Below are 21,769 nucleotides of genomic sequence, written 5' to 3'. Positions count from 1 at the left end.
ATAATTCACTACTCTCTTCTATAACTTGAAACATATTTGATGGATATTTGTAATGCCTTCCCAGGACTCTCGGGTCTTAAAATGTTTCTGTGTAAGATTTTATAATAATTATAATAAATGGCGCCATTACCTGACACTTTCCAAGACTCAAAATGGCTAACTTGTAAGTGTTGTATTAATACAAAATATAGTAAGTAGTTAGGCTGAAGTCAGGAAATATGAAAACCTTGTGCGACTAGCACTTTATTGTGATACTTTCGGATAATAGTTCTGTATAAGTGACGGGCCTTTTGTAAATGATAAATTTGAAGATATTTTAATTAAAAAAAATAGATAAAATTTTATGTTTGGTGTAAATTTATATTAGAAATAAAAGTACTGTCTATATAAAAAAACATATATTTGGAATAGTATAGGAAACGCTACTGAATTTTCCCTTATTAATTAAAATGTAGCTTTTTGGTAAGTTTTTTTTTTATTTCAGTGAAAAAATATGGCGGCCGTTAGGAAATTACTAAAAAGCATTAAACATATTTTGAGGATGCCTCTAAAGCTTTAAAATATTCTTGTAGGACTTAAATCATGCCTTTAGCTCATAGCCAGTGCTTAATGCTTTTGTTTTTCACCAAGTAGTCCTAATTTGTTTGCCTAGACAACTCTTATCAACCTAAAGGTTTAAGATAGGTTTTAAAAAATACTTATAAGTAATTTAAATATTCCATAACTTTATAGTTGTATCAAGGTTAAAAATTTAACCTTAAGCTCTCACTTTAGCATTAATGCTAGCTTTTCTAGAAGTAAATCAGGAGTCTACGACAACTATAAGATCCTAGAACTATATACTCCTGAAATACATGTTAAAATAACGTTAATATAAACTCTTATCAGCAGCTACAAGGTTGTTTTAATAAACAATTAGTTTTAGGACTTAGTAATCATTCTCAAGTACTCAATATGACCAGATAGCAAAGCATTAACCTTTTCACAACCCTTATAAAACCTAAAGGCATTTCTTACAACCTAAGCTCGAATGAAATGTTACTTGGGGTGTCAAACTACAAATAAGTTTATTAGCCTTCGTTTCCCTTTTGTGCATACAAAAGCTGAAGTGAATGAAGGTTTCTTCAAAAGCTTTCAGCATTTTTGGCCAGATATTTATGTAAAAAAATCATATGACAATGCAGCATAGAAAAAAATGATGAAATATTTTTCATTTGTCCGTATGGCGTGTGGGTTTTTCTTCGTTTGCAGCACAATTGATTTCTCGCTGTTTCGAGGTGAAAATGCCTCCACAAGGTTCATTGTTTGGTATTGACCAGCAATCAAGCACGGCTCTCGTATTGTTTTATACGACAAAGGAAGTGAAGAATAGACTATAGACGGCATTTTTGATTATTTCTGTGCTATGTGTTGCTGGAATTCTATTCTGACTGTGAAAATAGAAAATGAAGGTTAGAATATAGAGGGTACAATAATATGTTTAGGTAGAAAAAAATCATTAAGGCAAAACTGAAAAATTACAGGGAAGCTTTTATAATGAACAGGTACAAAACAAAGTCATTTAAAAATCAACAATATTAAAATTGGATCACAAAATTTCCAAACCTCTGATTGGGAATCTGAGTTATGCAGTTATGCTCCATTTTACTACGGGAGCAATATGTTTCATTAATAAATTGTTTTTTTTTTGTCTTAAGCATTGGTACCTAGCTATATATTATAACAAAAATATACCGTTAATTATAACTTTGAATGGTTGAACCAATTAAATTCAGTTAACAAGCGCCTCCTCACATACCTAACCGAATTTCCGTGAAAATGGTGACAAAATGCAATCATTCCGGCAGGTCACAGTCACCAAGCGGTAACTCACTTACTGAAAACTGAAAAGGGCGACCTAATTGACCGTGAGCTGCAGCTGAGCCGATAAATTGAAAATTTTACCTTTTATAACAGAAGCCTAGGTTTTCACTCTACTAAATAAACTCTACATGGTAATCGTTGCATTCCTTAAGTTCTGCTTATATTGAAGTTATTATGGGACCTTAACACCCCTTAGCTCAACAAGCAAAACATCCTTTTAAGTACACGAATCACATAAGTACCTACTTCGGAATATTTCCTCTGTTTGGTCTTCGTTGAAATGGCTAAGACCGATAGTTAAGATTTGACGCTTACCATGACTACTGAGCTGAAGGTTCGGGTTCGATTCCCGGCTAGGGCACATATTTGTTTAGACAGATATTTGTACGTGGGTCTTGGGTCTTGATATTTATATTTAATATTTATTTATTTATTTATGTATTTGTGTAGATATATCAGCTGTCCGATACCCATAACACAGGTTTTGCCTAGGGGTCGGATGGCCGTGTGTGAGATGTCCCCACATATTTATTTATTTAACATTAGTGAACTAACACATAATATGTATTAGATAGTGTAAAGCTATACTCATCGTCGTCATTGGCACTTGGTGTTAGAAGAGATCTTTGAACATACTATATTAAAAACTTTTGTTAGTTATACCTTATGTAAATCTTATGTAAATCTTACTGTGTTTATTTATGACCCAAGAATCACTTCATGAAAAAGCTTACACATGGGAGTCGTATGTCCAACGTCAGCTAGCGTGAAGTCGCCAAAGAAATCTAACCCTCTCAGAGCGGGTACAAAGCCAACTAAGAAGGGTCAAGTTTCATGCCCCGCATTGTACGTATCATCAGATACTTATCAAGCATACAATCCATACATGCTCTCATTAAACTTATGTTTAACTCTGTTTATGCGCGAATATAAACAGCGGCACGCAAATAAACAGATAAAAAAATTGCGCCAATGCGGTTTGCGGTTTTGATGTTGACGTATAAAAAACTTTTACCTCCCGTGTATAGGTAAGTACCTCTATTTCATTCAGATTTCTCGGTAAAAGCTTGCTTCAAAAGCTGAAAAAAGCTGCGAGATATTCAATGGTAAATGTTGGCTTTGACGAATATCTAGCAAACTACCCATATTTCTGCTTTTACTACTGATATTTTTCATATTGATGATAAAAAAGCAAAATTATGAAGCCTCAGTTTGAGGGACCTTCTGTTGTAGAACAAAAGTTGTACAGGATGACCCCTAACTGCCAGTTTCTATATCTCTATCTATCCATAACTGGTTTTGCATTTGCATACGATTTTGACAGATTGTTACTTTTGATTATGTCAAAATCGTATGAAAGTAACTACCAGTTATGGATAGATAGAGATATAGAAACTGGCAGTTAGGGGTCATCGGGGTAGATAAATAGAGTTATAGAAACTGGCAACTCCTTTTAAGCATATTTAGTAAGTATACCGCTTTTGCAAAACCCTGTATAATATCTATATTTTTTACATAATATATAGTACAAGTACAACTGACCAACTGAAACTCGAGGGAAAATTAATTAATTCAGAAAATGGCAACCAAAGGCCAAACAAAGTTAATAAAACAAAACTTTTTAATTACATTTTAATAATTAATTTCGACTGATCCGCTGTTTCGTGGGAACAAAATATAACTCAAAGACTTTTAGGAAATATAATGTTTCTGAGCTATTATACAGGGTGTTGCAAAATTGGTATACTAAGCCGACACCTACATGTGCAGCATGGTATATCTAAGCCCGAAACTGAAGTCAGAATTTGGAAATTCGCGAAAAAAAAATATTTTCCATAGTAAAAAGTCACGTGACCAACAAAGTTTCTATGGAAAATGAATTTTTTTTTTCGCGAATTTTCAAATTATGATTTCAGTTTCGGGCTTAGATATACCATGCTGCACATGTAGGTTTCGGCTTAGTATACCCTTTTTGCAACACCCTGTAGAAATTAGGTAGTAGTTTTTTCTCCAGAATGGTAACGTGACTGATAAGACCTCGCCCTCTAATATGAGAGTCAACGAGAGGCCGTGGGTTCAAATCCTGGCGTGTACCAATTAATTATTTACAATGATGGAATTGGAACACTTACGGTGTAGTGTGTTAGTGTTTACAACTTTACAGTCGTGACCATAATTATGTTATGTCTCAAAACAGACACATGAGATGGTTGTAGACAACATTACATTAGTAAAGTTGTACCATCTGTAGCAGTAGGATAGATGAAGTCGAGTTATTTCATTACTCTTAACACAAATGGTCTAGATACTTATCTATCCTAACTAATATTATAAACTTTCACGCCAAAAGAACTGAACGGATTTGAATGAAATTTGGTATACAGATGGTCTAGACCCTGAGAAAGAACATAGGCTACATTTTATCCCCGAATCCCCACGGGAAAACTTTTTAAGGTTAAACGAAGCTCACGGGAACAGCTAGTATATAATAATCAATGATATTATTTTTCATGACGCCAAAAAAGAACAGTTGAATCAGATTTTGAGCTGCAATGTTTACAAATACTAGTGAAACGTTCAAAATGCTCAATGTTATCCAAATAGCTATGATTCAGTGTTAGGAGTTCACTCATCATCCACCCAAATATATTATTGAGCTTTAGTCATCACTCTTAAAAAATTCTCGACGAATCTAGAATCTAGACTTGGTACTGTGGCAGTTGCGTCAAACAACGTACTGACTGGAGTTCGAGGCGTAATAATTAAGTAGCAAGAGTTATATTTAAGCGGCACTAAAATTTAAATAATACTAACAAATTGCAGAGTCGATGACGCATTCAAACTTGGGACTCGCCAATGGATGCATGATATTCGACCATAATTACTTTTAAACTTTTGAGTTCGAACCGAAATTCTAAATCGTTTAATTGAGAAATGCGGTCTTGGCTGGTATTTTTTTTTAGATCAAAGGCTTCATAAATAACACTTCAATATTAGATTAATAATAACTCTATTTTAGTTCAATAATACTAACAAAACAACAATACTCCCCGACAGCGTATAAGCAACATGATAGATAAGCTTCGAAATTAAACTTGTTATGTTAAACGATTGATACCTACCTCGATTTAACTCGAATAAAGCGTACATAATGGGGACTGGAATAAGGTCATATATCTGCCTAGGTTGCCAGGTACAAATAGCTGTATTTTTCATTAAAAATGTAACGATACGCCACACACAATATTATTATTATTATTGTATTTTCTCCCGCGCCCCGGCTGGGCGTTTCAACGCCATTTGTAATAATAATTAAAATTACTGCTACTGATTGTTAATTATAAATGTGGGCTAGTGCAGTGTACACTCATACATCCGTGTGTATCTGGGTGTATGTAGTATGTATGCAACTACTTTACGGATGTATTGATTATGTGTTAATCTTCAAAAGTTATGACCCAAAAACTTAAGTTGTATATCCTTAAGGCTAACTATCCAATCAGACAGACAAGGTTTTAATACTTAGTCTTAGGGGCTTTAACGGCCCTTGTTTTTATATTGTACTTAAATCAAATTTTATAGTCCTTTCCCCACATACCTACATATATTTTTTTAATTCTCTACAATTCGCACTAAATAGAACAGATCTCCATACCTCGGAAACCACCCTTCTTGCCTTTCAAATAGAGTGCTGGAATTCAGTTCAACATCACGAGCAATTAAAAAGTTCCACCTGCCACTGACTTCCCATATGTCACTGGAACTTTTTCATTTCTCGTGAGTGTATTATGATGCCTCTGACACGCCAGGCTACTTTAAAGACGGCTGGTTGAGAATAGCCCCGCGGGCGGTAAGTTATGTTAAAAATAAAAACCTCAAAAGCAGAATTATTTTCCCTGGCCACCCCCTCGGTTTGCCCCGGGCGGTGTGGCTAATTACCCACATCAGTGCGAGTGGGATGGCCCGAGGCTTACACGGCCGCGGCTAAAACGGCAAGGCACAACTCCCTTTGAGAAAGAAAAATGGACATCTTTTCAGCTTGAATTTTATGTTATTTATGCAATTAAGGACTCAAGGTTGAACTAAGTTGCCGAGTTATCACGCTGTGTAATTTAATTTGTCAAGGTTTTTGTTTGAGATAAATAATTAAAATGCTGAAAGAGTAGCTTGATGTTGTAAAAGTAAGAACGTTAATGTTATTATGAATTAATTACTTACGAATAATGTGAATAGCATATGAATAAATATTGACTTGTACTTGTTTATCAATTATTTTTACATGATTGTAAATAGTATACTTACCTACTTACATGTTTATCTTTGTATACTTAAAAGAAATAAAGAAAATATACTATATTCGCCTATTTAGTATTCATGATGTTTTTCAAACTAGGTTGGTAGTTACTGACCTTAAATTGAGATTCTTGAATCGACTTAATTTTTTCAGCAATTTTTGTACTTATATATGATTTTTTTTTTTTTTTTTTTTACTCTCGAGAGATTACTTCTTTTATTTAGATACTCAGGATTAAAGTATAATTATTAATGCCTAACTAAAACTAACTAATATAAAATTAAAATTAAACTAAAAAGAAAATGCTGGCCAGATCGCTGCCACTGTCGGGTAGGGTACCCAAGACGCTGGCCGCGTTACCCCGTTGTATAGCGATGCTTAGCCTTTGTGCGAGGTAAGAGCCAGCCCTAGGGTCCCTTGAGACTTCTATTAGTCTGCTGCTGATGTCTTTAAAAAGCTGACGTGCCTCCGGTCCCCACGGCCCTAGGGTTTCGACTCCGAAAGGCACAAACATGTACCCCTCTCCTAGGGATGCATATTTGCGGCCTTTCATCATCTCCGCCCGCCCGGCCGCAGCGCCAGCCTCTGTGGAGGTAGATGGAAGATGGGACGGTGCTAGTGTGTCCACGCATGTTGCGTCCCACACCAGCAGCCGGCCCCTCTTCCATGGCACTAGACTCATGCCGTCGGGTCTCTTGCCGTCGTCCCGCATGATCCCGCTTGGCTCTAAGGTAGCGGGAACGTTTGCACTGGCAAGGGCCCGGCGGATGGTGTCGTTGAGTGCGGCATGGCGCGCTATACGCCCGGCACTGCGGCCGCACGATAAGCCGTGGTGACCGCGGCGGTCAGCATGTTCCCCACAGCGGCAGCGATGTGGCTCATTGGTTTGAAGCCCTAGTCTCAGGCTGATGGCCACTGTCAAAGTAGTTCTGTCCAGCAACGTGCCTAGATTATATATGATTATATCATAATCATTTTAATTCTATACTGTTTGATATTGTACCTATACTTTATTGTAATAAAACACAGGATTGTGCACAGCTGAGTATCATCATATTTAGCAGTATTTACTCATTATTAATAATTTATAATTATCTCTAGTCAAAGTAATATAATAAGTCAATGGCTCAATTAGATATTACGTATAGCGGCATATTCTGTCAACAATTCATCAAGCTATTAAGTTAAATGAAAACACATGTATAAATGCAAGATTATGTACCTATATCGGTATCTACATTCCGAACTAAAGTTTAACGATTTTATGAATGTTACTCTTTGTTTGATGGTTTGTAATGAATGTAATGATATACAATCTAGGGTCATGAGTCATGAAACTGAAGGTTATTTAAACCAATGGAGCGCTTTTATAAAAGAAGTAAGTAAATAATTATGGCATGACTAACTGAAATAATGTATCTAGTTAATGTTTGTAATGCATTCAAAATCTACTGAACGAATTGAAAAAAAACCTAAAACTATTATTATTGCCTTCTTTTATTAAATAAATACCTTCAATAATATTTACCGCAACAATAAAAGAATTACTTAAGTAAATAAAAACATTACCTACTTTCTCATAATTAAACATAAACACTCTAGGGTACCAACTTTGAGTAGGTATTTCTGATACCCTTAATAGGGGATTCGAGTTTACAACAAAATATAAAAAAGATAACCAAAGTACCGAGATATCATTATCAAGGTACAAAGTTACGCCAGCAATGATCACTAATGGACTAAATATTACAATAATGGACCAGATAACGACAATATCGAGCTAGTAACTGTAACTGAATTTACAATTAGGTTATACAATCATAATCATCATCAGCCAATAATCATCCACTGCTGGACATAGGCCTCTCCCAAGGAGCGCCACTACACTCGGTCCTCGGCCTTCCTCATCCAACCACTACCGGCCACCCGCCTAAGGTCGTCAGTCCAGCGGACAGGAGGGCGTCCCACGCTGCGTTTGCCTGTTCGTGGTCTGTATACAATCACGAGCAATGAATAAGTTCCAGTGACAATTAGCAACATATTACTCCTAAATGTAAAAGACTATATTAATGACGCCGCTCTCCCCGTCTGCAATATTAAAGTACATTCAACAGAGCATTAGAATATTAATAACCAAAACCGTAAATAGGTATTTTGATCTAGGTATTTATATTTGTAATTCTAAATGAAATGTTTGAAAAATTGGACGCATAATGGTATTGACATATGTAAGTGGAACGTTTTCATTGCTCGCGAGTGTAGTGCACTCATAAAAATATTTACAGTTTCGGAAAGGAGATAACGATGACATGGCAATGTTCGTAAAGTTGGAGTAGCCCAGCTATCTTCAGATAAGCATTCGTTTATACCTATGTTAGTTAAAACTCGCTGAAGAAAAAATTATATTACAAAGTTATAACTGAAAATTCGCAACAGCAAAACATACATAACTACATTGATACATACTTATCACACAATACCTAAGTACTTCTATACTACTTATACATAATTATACCAACATATATAAGTTGAACCGATCATGATAAACTTATAACTTTATATCATCATCATCAGCCCGTTATGTTATAGTAGTAATTGGTTCTTAGTCATAATTCATAAACTGTGTTCTACCTAGATAAGGCTGCCTGTCCACCAGATATGTGCTATGAAGTTCTGTTATACATTTATTATTATAATAATATAACTAGTCGGTGGCACGGTGGTGTCCGAAAGGGTATTGTCAGGGGATAAGAATCGAATAAAACAATGTCAATGGATTCTTCCCATAAACGTTTGTTACATAGTGAGTAATAGGTAGATGTAACACTCTGGCGAAAAGTGGGTGCAGCAATGCACCTCTGCCTACCCCGCAAGGGAGTACATTAGTACAAGGCGTGAGTGCGTGTGTGTGTAGGTAGATGTATTATCGTGACGACCACTATTAATGTTCTTACACTGATTTAATATTTAACATAAGCATTCGTTCTGTATAAATAATTATCCAAATAATTTTCTTTACTATCTGAAATCACAAGTAGACGTCATGATTGATGAACTTAGCCACTTTCATTATGGAAATACATTTAATAAAACTAGTTACTAAGTATTAAACCTTATCAATGAAATCTGTAAATATGTATGTACCTACCAACTTTATTTTAATTAATTATTTCTAAAGGTACTTACAGTATTAATAAATACGAAAACTGTAAAATGCAATCCCTGAAAGAAAATTTCAATTTTCAACTGGCCTTTGATTCGTCCCTAGACAAAAATGATTTAAAAAACTTATTAAAGTTTTATCAAAGCTTTTACGTACAAGATAGTTAAAGTGTACGTGAAATTAATTTCTCATTTTTAGTTCTTCTATAGATATATTAATTTTATTAATAAGATTAGTCGATACAATAATAATATATTTTATTTGTAACTTGTAGGTATAATATGTACCTAGGTAGAATTAACAAATTAAGGATTTTATTTATTTATTAAAGTGAATCAAGGTACTTAAGCACAATAATTATCAAAATATTAAATGTTAAAAAGGCAGCGAAAAATCATAATTTATAACTAACAAGGTACCCACAGTGTGCATCATGTAAATTTCATATTCATGACTCAATAAAGTGACTACATTAAGAATTTGGCGATACACCTAAATACCAAACACATTTGTAAATAAATTTATGTAAGTATGACGCATCAGCTTTAAAGCATTATGATAACAGCCCGTTTATAAATAACTATTCCCTCCATCTTTTTCCCCTGATTGGAAAAATATATATCCTGTAGGCTTTAGCTAGAAAAAGCTCACCTGATTACGTATGGTGTCGTGCATGGTGGCTTCGTTGTTGCACTGAACTGAGAACTGGATCTACGCACGTCCGCACTCACTGACGGCTAAAGCTCGACTGAACAACGTAGCAACTCCCGCGCATCGCGGGGTTGCCATGACAAATTCGGAATAGTTATTCATTATGTTTATCTTTAAACGGGTAGCGCGGTTAATCATAGTTTAAGTCGTATCGGTATTTTTTGTTTAGAAATACGTAGATAGTTATTTTATGTTTATGCTGCTGATACTTCTTCTTTTTTGCTACGTTTAAATATAATGATGTAGATTGTAGTCTAAAAAAGTCTAGTATAGAATGTTGTAGTAATTCTAGTGCAGCAATAGGGAATATGCAAGTGGTTCAAATAAAGGTCAAATATTATTTATAATAAACTTTGTTGTTTCATAACTAAGAATCCATCATTATTTTTGATTATAATTTATTTTTGAGCAAGTAAATGAAGTTGAAAAGTACAAAAAAACTTCGGTAAATTCTAACTTCCGAGAAACGTCACCCATTTTCTTAGGGCGGATGTGACGTCATAATTCTTTATATATCAATCTCAGAATAATAACTTCTTTGCGTTTGCGTATAGTTAAATAAATGTCAAGTGTAAACAAAGAAATGTTAATGTCACCGAGTATTTGTGATGCTCGTTGTGATCAGATACGATGGATCACATAAAAATTCTTCCAATACGAGTAGATCCTAGCCTCCTATAACCTCTCCACTTCTTGTTTGATATGCTTGTTTGTTTGCAAAGTTTAGGACTTTTTATATTTTTTGTTGGTAGTGTATGGGCTGCCACTAGTTGTTCTATTGTAATGAGGCGTAAACAGCCATTCGCTAGTCAACGAGCCACTGAAATATGCTCCATATTGCAACACAATAAAATTAAATTTGTATTGTAAGTATTATGACATGAACATGACACAAGTTGCTCTTTCTACTTTTAGGTTATAATGGCAGTCGTTAGTATATTTCAAAAGTTGTTATTTTTTTCTAAATTAAGTTATGGAAGAATTGTCGTAATCAGAAGAACTGGACACATTAAATTTATTACGCAGTATGAACGAGTAAACTGTGGCCAGCTGCGGAAAAGGACAGCAAAGACTATTGAAAAGTCGAGAGCCGTGTGCCCAAATATTAGGGAATATGCATATATTTTTATACTCTTATTCGATAGTTTAGATAAGGGGGTTTAGACCTTTGAGATATGCACAATGGTTCCATTCAAGAGAGCCAGGTGCAGGTTCTTACACCCCCACAGATAATAGAATAGAATGACCCACTAACCCTAGTCTCTCTTACTGAGAACCAAAGTTACAGTAAGTACACACGGCAACGTTAAATGGTTGGCAGGGCACACTAACGTAGGTAGTGTATGTGTGTGTCGGCGACGTCGTGGTAATTACTTAGTTCTGGGCAACCCACACACGGATATTGTAAGCATGTAGTTGTGCCAGTGACAATGATTCATTCATTCATTTGTTTTTATGATATGAAGCAAAATTTTGCATGGCATTGATTGAATGGCTGAGTTAGTATGATACAAGACTTAAATTAATCGGAATGGTGGTTCAAATCCCACTGAACTTACAAAATTCCTTTTTTGTTTTTTTTATAGATTTAATTTATTTTTTAAGATGGTAAATAATAGTATTGTAGTATAAACGAATAAAAGCAACACAGAAAGTAAATGAAACAAGTTATTAAGTGTTAAAATTACCAAATTTATTCTTGCCGTAACATAAACATTAAGGATGTTACGTTTTTGTTGTTTTTCGTTTTAAAACATAGTTGTAGTTTATATTAATAAGGAAAATTTTCAATTAGCAGTTTTAAATCATAATTAACATCAGAAAAGGATGAACTGGCTGTTAAAACAGTAAAGTAAACTAAAGTAAATAGGCAAGTCATTAGTTATATGAATCAACATGTTAATTAGCTAGAAATAAGAGAAGTAACTTATTCTAACCTCAGTAACAATAACATCATTAACACATTGGCTTACCCATAATTGTAAATAATGATAAGTATTTAACAAAATAACTAAAATCTTATACAAATGGAAAAATAAAAATTACTGAGCTAACCTCAATAACTATAATTTTTACCACTTTTTCGCCATAATATCTTACGTCCATCCTTGTCTGACTTAAAGGACTTTTCATCACTAAATATCACCACATTGTTGCACCAATCAAAGTTTAAAATAGTCAGTCGCAAAACGCACTCTGTTTCGACGATTCTGATCGGTTTGAGCAATTTTCTTCGCCGGCCTCCGACACCGCAACCCAGCAGCACGCAAGTGAACCCGTACGGTTTGTAGGGATAGATTATGTGTTGTGGCCGTAGAACGGGTGCTGCAGAACGGATCAGCGCTATGTGCAGCTACGATTTCTCGATGGCGTGGTGATGCATCCGTATAGACGACTACTGTCTACATGTCCCGAATCTGCGTATCGGTGAACCCATAATTGAACAGTTCTCCTCTGCAAACAAAAAAAACAAATACTTAGCTTATACAAATATTCTATCAGTGAAATAAAATATTTGCAATTCTATGTTACTTACCGTTAAACGTCTTGCGATTTTACTCATTGTAATGTTTTGTTCATATAAATACGATTATCTCCGCCTTTTTGAACATGGTTAAGTGACTTTCCATAGTGACTGCGAAGAGTTATTAATTAAATTGACAAATCACAAAGTGAATCACTTTGCAGACGCAGAGGTGAATTGTCACTAAAACTAAAAACAAATTTCGTTTATTCATATTGTATGAGGGTAGAATGGTTTTAATACTCAAATGAAGAACGAATCATATATTTTTGGCGAAGAGAAATAGTCGACAGCTATGCAGCTTGTAGTCATTTGTCAGTTTCAAATAGCAAAATTTGAATTAAATAAAATAAAAATAAAAAATAACCATCTGTGGACTCGAACCCACGGCCTATGTTTCATTAGTCTAACATTCTACCAATGAGCTACAAAGTGTATAGACACATGCAGTGAAATTTTGCTTCACATCAATTTTATAACTATTTCACTAACACTACCGGTTGATATTTTTATGTCACAGGCTCACAGCTGGTATACGGGCGTTTGCCTACGCGCAAACTCGTTTGTGCTGTTGTGTGTGTGTGTGTGTGTGGTTTGTTACTGGTGTGTAAACCGATTTCTGCGTTTATGCACACATAGACAATGTTAGTGTGCACACATACACTACGTTAGTGTGCCCTGCCAACCATTTTACGTTGCCGTGTGTACTTACATACAATACAAATATTACTTTATATTCATATTGCCATAATAGCGTAATATTGTGTACAAAGGTCCTCTGGTTTGCGCGCTCCCATTTCAAAAGAGCTACTAGCAGCTATTTACGAGCTCCCATTACAAAACAGCCACTGGTCACACTTTATTACCATTACAAAACAGCCACTGATCACACTTTATACACTTCCTTTTTCGTTTGTTACCATGACAACATTGGTTTGTTGAAAATACAAAAGTACTCTGTGATTACTTGATTAGGTAAAAAATCTATGCCGACTGACGGGACTCATTATTCTGAGCCGTGAAATTAAACGATTATGACGTCACGACAGCCCGCCATCCTGACGGGAATTTCAAAGTGGTCGTGATGGTTGTAATTTTTTAACTTTCTTTAAAATACCTTAAATTACTTATTTTGGCGTTGATTTTTTTTTTACTATAATAAAGTGATGTAAAACTATCCAATAAAAGTATAAAAAAAAATTACGCATATTCCCTATTGTGAGAGTAATTATTTCAAAACCTACGTACTACAGGGTATCTTCAATGATAAGTTATAAGGATCATATTCAAGAGATGTACATTACATATTTACATATTAATCATCATCATCAGCCCACCAACAGCAATCATGATATTTCGATCATAGTGTCCTACTACACGGGTTAAATGTAAGAAATAAGTTCTCAATACAATATAGTCATACAGGATAGTCATAGACTAATTCATAATTTGCCACATTTCGGTAGATTTCTCGCTCCTGGCAACACCAGCACATAATTATGTTAGTCGGAGTAACTCCAGCGGTGATGCGATATTTTCAGCAATGGTCTCAGTTTTTACGACTCTTCACCTGAAATGTTTTAGGTGGCGTTTGTAAACCGACATAATATCTACGGCATAGGTACATTACGTTTATATTAAAGTATGTAAGTTATTTAATTATGGATAATTATAAATTAAGAATAAGCTCTTAATTTATAATTATCCATCCTAACTATATTATTATACTGAAAGATAGAAATAAAATACTAAACAAAATCCAAGGGCTGAGTACCTACTCATGCGTTAATCACACAACCTTATGTGTGGTAGCTTATTTATTAGATTTTTGCAAAGCAGGAGTAACCCTCCAGGTGCAACACAGCATGTTTGTCTCAGAATCGGAATATACTCTTGCTCTATGTTTGCAAGTCATAACACCACCTACAAAAAAGCTTCTTATTTCGACTACAGAACGAAAACATTATTAAGTACATTTCACCCGCTCATAAAACCATGCCGTCGGAAAACCTTTTGTTCAAAAGTTCGTTCGAGTTTGCAGGTAGGTACTTAGCAAACGCTACTGTTTCCCTTTGACAGATCCCTCGCAATCACGCCATGCCGCGGCCCTGGCCACCGGCTACTTACCGGAATTATCCTGTTGCGGCACGCCAGCCAGCCTGTTGCGGCCTGAAACTAGGCTGTGTTAGAACCTTGTTGCTTCTGTACCAGGGAGCCATGGGGGGGTGCGGGGCGGGGTGCGTGCGCCACCGCCCCGAGCCAGCTCCAGCCCCGTCACTCGGCAGTCGACACCCGCACGCATCGGTCGCCTCCCAACTCTCAACCTAACCTCTCACACGTAAAACTTAAAGTTTCAGCAATGGTGAAAGTTCTTTTTCTTTTGCGTTTCAAATTTTCCTGGTAAATTGCGGGTAGTTCTGAGTGTTTTTTCGTGAGCGTGCGCGGGTGTCCGCGGTAGACTCTGAGCATGTCGCTCGTCGTGAAGTTGAACCGGTTCAAGGTGCTGAAGTGCAAGAGCGAGATCTACGCCAAGTTGGAGTTCAGAGGTGAGTGTCCTCGAGTTGCTGATACGTGCGATTGTCTTTTGTCTATCCGTAAGGGAGTAAGGAGCATGCGGCGCCCTGAGATGGAAATTATTATTATTAATATTTTTGCTACTGAATATTTTAACGCTGCGAATCCAATGCTTGCGGAGTTTCAAAAACGAAAGTGTGTTTTAATGTTTTTATTGCGTGTGTAAGGGCCACTCAACGGTGTAAATGCGCTTAATTTAGGATGTTTTAAAAACACCGAAGTCCTCAGGTTTGATTCCGGCGGGAAAGGTTTAGCACCCAGATCATAGGATTTTTTATCCTTAATAATGGAAACCTACCCCCACCATCCGCCCCGCCCCAATTACATTGGAAACAATATGAAATTGGCGAAAACTGGGTAAATTAATGCACCTCTGCCTACCCCGTAAGGATTACACCAGCCCAAGAGGTTATCCTAATAATAAAGGCATAGTTACATATTAATTCAACAAGCGTTTACGCTAGATGTCAGGGTTGCTCAAATCTCGTTCACTCGATATTGCTTTTGTTATGCCAATAATCTCAGTATACTGGACCCAGGAATCCCCCAAGTCTTGGCACTACACTGGGTCCTCTTCCTTTGTCTTTATCGTTGTCCACTGGACGGTGTCCCACGCCACGCTACGTTTACCTGCTCTTGGTATTCATTCGAAATCGTACATCCAAACGGTTATAAATCAAATCAGCAGATAATTTTACCGATCTACAGTCACTGTTACTGCCTTTGCCTGTTATTTCAGGGATACCTGCTTTATATATAATTATTTAGCTTACCTTTAGCTCCTTCCATATTGCGCTCAACGACTTTATTGGTGGAAAATCCATTAGTTTCCACGATTTTCCACTATACGCTACCATCGGCGGGACGAAATGAGAGATAATTGTTTTCAGACTTTGGGAAATGGCCGGCGAACAAAAAAGGGGGTCTAAATAATAATAATAATAGTAACAAGTCGCCTGAAACATCTCGTCCAGAAGGTCTAGCACGGGGCGCAATTAAGACGTGGCTAAAGTTCTCCATCGCGCCCACTCTTGAGGCTGCGCGATGATGCAAAACTTTTGTCACGTCTTTAACGCACCCTGTGCTAGCCCTTCAGCGGTCTGTAGTTTGGACAGCTATGTCGGTTTATGATGCGATGATTCGATTTTAAATTCTATAACACGCTGAGCGACTTTAAAGGTGAGCGTCCACCTGTCGATGTCGGTCGTATCGTATCAAGCAGATTGTCATAAATGTATGGAGAAACGGCATAGGGATACTGAATGCGATGTATCCGTTGCGTACGGTACCGATAGGTAGACGCTTACCTTAAATGGGTTGGTTAGTCCAATTGAAGACCCAAAGATTGACGACCATTGAGGAATAGGGAGACATTTATGCATGAGCCTTAATATCACCACACTCTGTGACCAAATATCAGAATTCTGATTGCTATATCAAAACGCACTCACCAGCAATGAAAAAGTTCTAGTAAGAAAAGCACCACATAACTCCTAAACGGAAAAGGCTAGCTTAATGTAATGATGATGTCTGCAATATTGAAGTACATTTTTAACATCGCATAAGAATTTAGCCGACCTTAAACATAAAATACTCTGTTAAAAATTTAATTACATGTAAGTATATAAAAAATTTACACCATTTAGGGTCGGAATTTTGTAAGGGATTACTTAAACGAAGGCAGGTAACGGATTGTTAATAGCTAACTTAGTTTGATGAAATTGGTCTTGAAGCTGCTGTGCGTAGGTTCATAATTTTTACAACTGTTTTCTTCAATATTTCCTTTAGTTTTATGTTATCCTATTACCTGGTTGTCCAATAGATTTATGGGTAAGCGCAAACCCTAATCCATCTTAGCTGAGCGTTTGTACCGTATTTGGATGTAATGCGACTTCAAAGGTAAAAGGTTCACCGTTCTTTGGTGTCTACCCTTATTACCTTTGGAGACTAAGGGAGAGTGTCTGTGGTCTTCAATTTTCCGATGTGTAGGTATAATATACCAATAAAATAAATAGCATTTACCTAGGACGTAAATATTTAGCTTTACTAAAAAAAACCTTGGAGTTTAGCATTTTTGGTAGGCAAATATGTTATTGCCTTCCATTAACATTTTAATCCGTTTAAGTATAAAATTATTAATCATGTTTTTGGCGAAACGTTAGTCGGCCGGTTACCATTGGGATTCTTGTGGTTAATATTCGGAGTTTTTTAGAATACAGATCACAGTCGAATAACCTTTCAAAACCCTACAATATAGCAGAAGCACCCTGTTTATGTTTTTATATTTACTCAGGTAACACAGTAAGGTATGGACGTAAAACTTTTATGTCGGTAAATATGAGAGACATTGCGCTTTCAATCAAAAGTTTAAGGGCGACGGGCTGTTTGAACTAAAATGTGTTTTACTTCTGCCAGTTTGTTATTGAGTTTGTTATGTGATCCTATAGTATAGATAGAGGAAGGCTGGAGAGTTGATGACTCAAGGGAGTTGTGACTCCCATAAGGTTAGGCCTGATCTTAGATTTTCATGTCACAAACACAGTTGTGCCACCATTATGAAACCGTAAAACTAGATTAACTGCCTACGATTTTGACAGAAAATGTCAAAGTCGTATGAAAGTAACTACCAGTTATAGATATGTAGATAGAGATATAGAAACTGGCAGTTAATCTAGTTTTACGGTTTCATAATGGTGGCACAACTGTGTTTGTGACATGAGAATCTAAGATCAGGCCTATCCTTAGGAGAGTTTAAAAAACGAGCTTTTAAAACGCGGTGCTCACGCCATTTTAATTGCCCATCAATTAATATTGTCCACTGTCCAGTTCTCAACATCGAAAATTTAAAAGGAAAATTGTATTAAAAACGTCGACTTCCGAACATCAACTGCCGTTTGCAGTAATTTTATAAAACTTTTTGTAACGTACTCTGGATAACGTCGCGTATGTTTTAGGTCTTTTAAGGAGGAGCATACTCTCTGTGTAAAACAGTGAACGAATACTGACCTGTTGGCTCAAGATGATGGCCAAGTAATAATAATAACTATTGAGTACGTACTAACTAAATAAAGTAGGTTTTTATTGAGTAAATAGGACCTGCATCTTTTCTTTTCTTTAAACCATTTACGATCAAGCTAAGAGAAAGGTAAGAGCTTCCAATAAAAGTAATTGGGTTTATGCGAGGACACGATTTCTGGTAAACTATTTACAGTCCAGCCAATAAGGTTAGGTATGAAAGGAGAAGAAAGGTGCTACTGACACGTCCCGTGAGAGCAGTGTCAAGAATAAACAAAAGCTGTTCAGAATGTTTAGTTATTTTAACTCCGTTTGTTTTACTTTCAACTCGATAACGCTACGGCCCTACGGATTTCCGATAGGTTCTTGACAGTCAGAAACACAAACGGACAGTAAAGTGATCCTATAAGTGTTCCCTTTTGACGTTTTGCCGTACGGAACCCTAAAAATTCATAAGGTTTATAAGTAATTACTTAACGTTGCGTTATTGACCCAGGTTAATTCTCATTATTAAAATCACTGAGGGTAGCATGATTGACGCTGGGTAATTCTGTTGCAGGCGCCGCCAAGTACTCCAACATCCTCTCCGACTCTGAAGACATCGTCTACGTGCATGAGGTCAGTACCACTTACGATAATAGAATAGATAATAATTATATTTATTAAATGAAAAATTTTGCAATTAGGTATATTTTGTTGGTTGTCAAGATTATGAGTCTACCACCATTTCACAAAGGCTCAGTCACTGAGGAGAAGAAATGGCGAAAGAAACTCACTCAAACAAATAGTTGCTACATTTTAGTTTTCCTGTAACAAAGCATCACAAGAAATTGTTTTTCCCAAATTCGCTAACACAATTCATGACTGACATATTTCATGTCCATTGTTCATGCCAATATGTATAAATAAGTAGGTACAAGTACTTTATCTAGCCTGACAGGATTACTAGAAAAAGCGATTAGTTTGATCTTTTATTTCGCAGTTTATCATACACTTTACAGAATCATTGTTAATTAATAAGTAATATCTCCTTAAAATCTGCTCCTAAATTATACTCGTAAATTCGTCGTGTCCTGGACACTCAGCGAATAAAGCTAATCCGACTGGCCAATTCTTTCACCACGGTGGCCAACCCATGTAGCTCCTGTGTCACCGTCACGATAAGAAGAAGAAGAACTAAGGCACTCCGTCCACTGCTAGAGTCGAGGCGACGTCGCCGCGCGCGTCTCAGTGGCGTCGAATTAGCTTTAAGGCGCAGATCAGGGAATTATGTCTCATTTACAATGTCATATATCGCCTTGCCTGCACCGCGACTTTGCCTGGACTTCTTCAGCAACCGTCGACCTAGGCTCGCATATAGAAAACATAGAATAGAATAGAATACTACTTTATTGACTTAACAGGACACAACTAACAATTTATAATAAAGTGGATACAACGCAATAGGCGGCCTTATCGCTAAAATCGACCTCTTCAGGCAACCTTTGGGTGGAGGAGAGACTTAAATAATAAACATACAGGCGAGCCTCTTTGTCGCCGCCGCCTCGACTCTCATGCAAAGCCTAAAACCCATTGAAGTATTATGTACTAGCGTACTAGAACAGACACCGCGAACAAACATCTGAACCTCCACGTGAAGCAGTGCGGAGCGCGCTACCAAGTCCTAGATTCCCGAAAACGAATGAAGAAACGCTGACTCGGATGTAGATTCCAGTGACAGCATGAATGTATTGTTGCCGAGCGGCAACAAAGCATAGCGCAACTGTCAAGTTCGCGGTGTCGTTTCTATACGTTAGTAATATTAGTTCACTGCTAAACCCCCCTCCTCTCCGCAGCGCTTCGAATGGATGGTCTCCAGGCCCGTGGGTCCTGGAGAGGTGCTGACTCTTCAGCTGCTGACCCGCGTCCGCTGGGGCTCCCCGAGGATGCTCGGGGTGTACACCCTCGGTCTGCAGCTGCTGGTCAGCGAGGGGCAGCTGTCAGTCACTGACACGCTGGTGGATGAGCGCAACCGGGCCGTGCCGGTGAGTGTACTTTTGTTTTTTTTATGGATATGCAGGTTTGGCTGTCATTGGGTGTGGTGTAGGTGCTGCTAAGCTGTCGTTCGTGCCAAATTGGTTTTAAGTATCAAGCTGTCTACGTCTTCAAATATACAGGTTTGTCTCATAAGTACCTACAATTAAAAAGCGCGGTACATCCTCCATTATATGTCTTTATGTGTATGTATTTCTCTATTAGCCATACGCCACACCACACTAAAAACACCCGAGTTCTTGTTGTTCTATAGCACCAATTGAATGATTTGTTAGCTGTTCGTTGTAGAGGTATACACATACGTGATCTGTTAACGTTCAACATTTTCCATATCCATTCTACCTAATATTATAAATGCGAAAGTAACTGTGTCTGTCTGTCTGTCTGGGAAAGAACGTAGACTATTTTTTATCCCGGAATCCCCGCAGAAAAACTTTTTAAGGCGAAGCGAAGCTTGCGGGAACAGCTATAAGATATAAAGGCATAAAAAAACTGATCGAAGCGGATACATACATACATGTATATTGTGTATACTTACACTGAATCACACTGTGACATCAAATTATTTCTAAAAAGATTCTGGCCGATCTTTACCTCCTACTTTCCTCGTTAGAGAAATTTCTTGGTATATTCCAATACAATTACACTAATTGCCACCCACTGGCTGGGTGTAGAGTAGGTAAGTTACAGTATATAATAATACACAGAGATAATGTCAGTTTCACACCTGAGAACATCCTGAGAACGTCAAGTTAAATATAACTTGAGTATGGAATACAGCGCAGTGATTGGCGTAGCTGTTGTCGTTAAAGGATCTAATTTCATTATTAGATAAATTTAGTCAAGTGAGAAACTGGGCCATATAATTACTTATAGTGTTATCAAAACAGCCACTCTCGCTCGTACACAAGTACTAAGTTTAGTTCCACATTCTCAACTTATGTCGGAGTACTAAGTTAGGTGACACTAACATTCTAAGCTTCTAGGTCCCGGGCAATAGGACATAGAAGAACGGAAACGTGTTGACTTTACAGACTTGAGAGTGGCTGAGGAAAAATATTTTACAGAGATAGTTGACGACAATATATATTAGGATAAATAACTGAATTCCATTGCTACTGTCTTCAATGATTCTACATGAATAAATACAAAAAAAAAATTGTTGCAAAATTTATTTTGCTACATTTATTCGATACTACCTACCTAGATACTTTGACATTTAAAAACTATGTAGGTTAGGTATTCGACTAGAAAAACATGACCCATACTCGATCAACTATCACCACATCACCATGTAGGTACTTCTCATTTTATTTTGTTCCCATGACTGTGGCTTTGGCTCAGAATTTACTGCAAATGGCCGTGTGAGCTGACGGTGACTCTACTCTTTGCAGTATCAATTTTAAAATTCCATCATCCTTGTAAAACCTGTAATACTTCAGTATAAGATAACGTCATCATCAATTACACTATAACTCCAGCTCTTGTGGTATCATTGGTGGACATAAAGATCTTTTTCATCACACGGAACTAATCAAACACCACTGTAACACGAACATTGAACAATATCTAAACCGGTCGGCAAGCAGAT

At 36.8% G+C, this 21,769-nt stretch overlaps 2 protein-coding genes across 2 annotated transcripts in view; one reads left to right on the top strand and one right to left on the bottom strand.

Annotated features, from left to right (window-relative positions):
* Positions 1-10,110, bottom strand: part of LOC125491169 (phytanoyl-CoA dioxygenase domain-containing protein 1) — a 51,841-nt gene extending 41,731 nt beyond the window's left edge. The window contains exon 1 of the mRNA XM_048632440.1: positions 9,972-10,110. Within this exon, the coding sequence (XP_048488397.1) occupies positions 9,972-9,995 (24 nt within the window). The 5' untranslated portion in view covers positions 9,996-10,110. The remainder of the gene's footprint in view (positions 1-9,971) is intronic.
* Positions 10,111-14,813: 4,703 nt separating this feature from the next.
* LOC105381351 (otoferlin-like) overlaps positions 14,814-21,769 on the top strand; it is an 84,583-nt gene continuing 77,627 nt past the window's right edge. The window contains exons 1-3 of the mRNA XM_048632993.1: positions 14,814-15,101; positions 18,704-18,762; positions 19,980-20,168. Coding sequence (XP_048488950.1) covers positions 15,023-15,101; positions 18,704-18,762; positions 19,980-20,168 — 327 coding nt within the window. The 5' untranslated portion in view covers positions 14,814-15,022. The remainder of the gene's footprint in view (positions 15,102-18,703; positions 18,763-19,979; positions 20,169-21,769) is intronic.

Source organism: Plutella xylostella, chromosome Z (genome assembly GCF_932276165.1).
Source record: "Plutella xylostella chromosome Z, ilPluXylo3.1, whole genome shotgun sequence".
NCBI classification, from domain to species: Eukaryota; Metazoa; Arthropoda; class Insecta; order Lepidoptera; family Plutellidae; genus Plutella; species Plutella xylostella.
The sequence above is the reverse complement of the archived record's forward strand: the minus strand, read 5'-3'. Positions and strand labels throughout refer to the sequence as shown.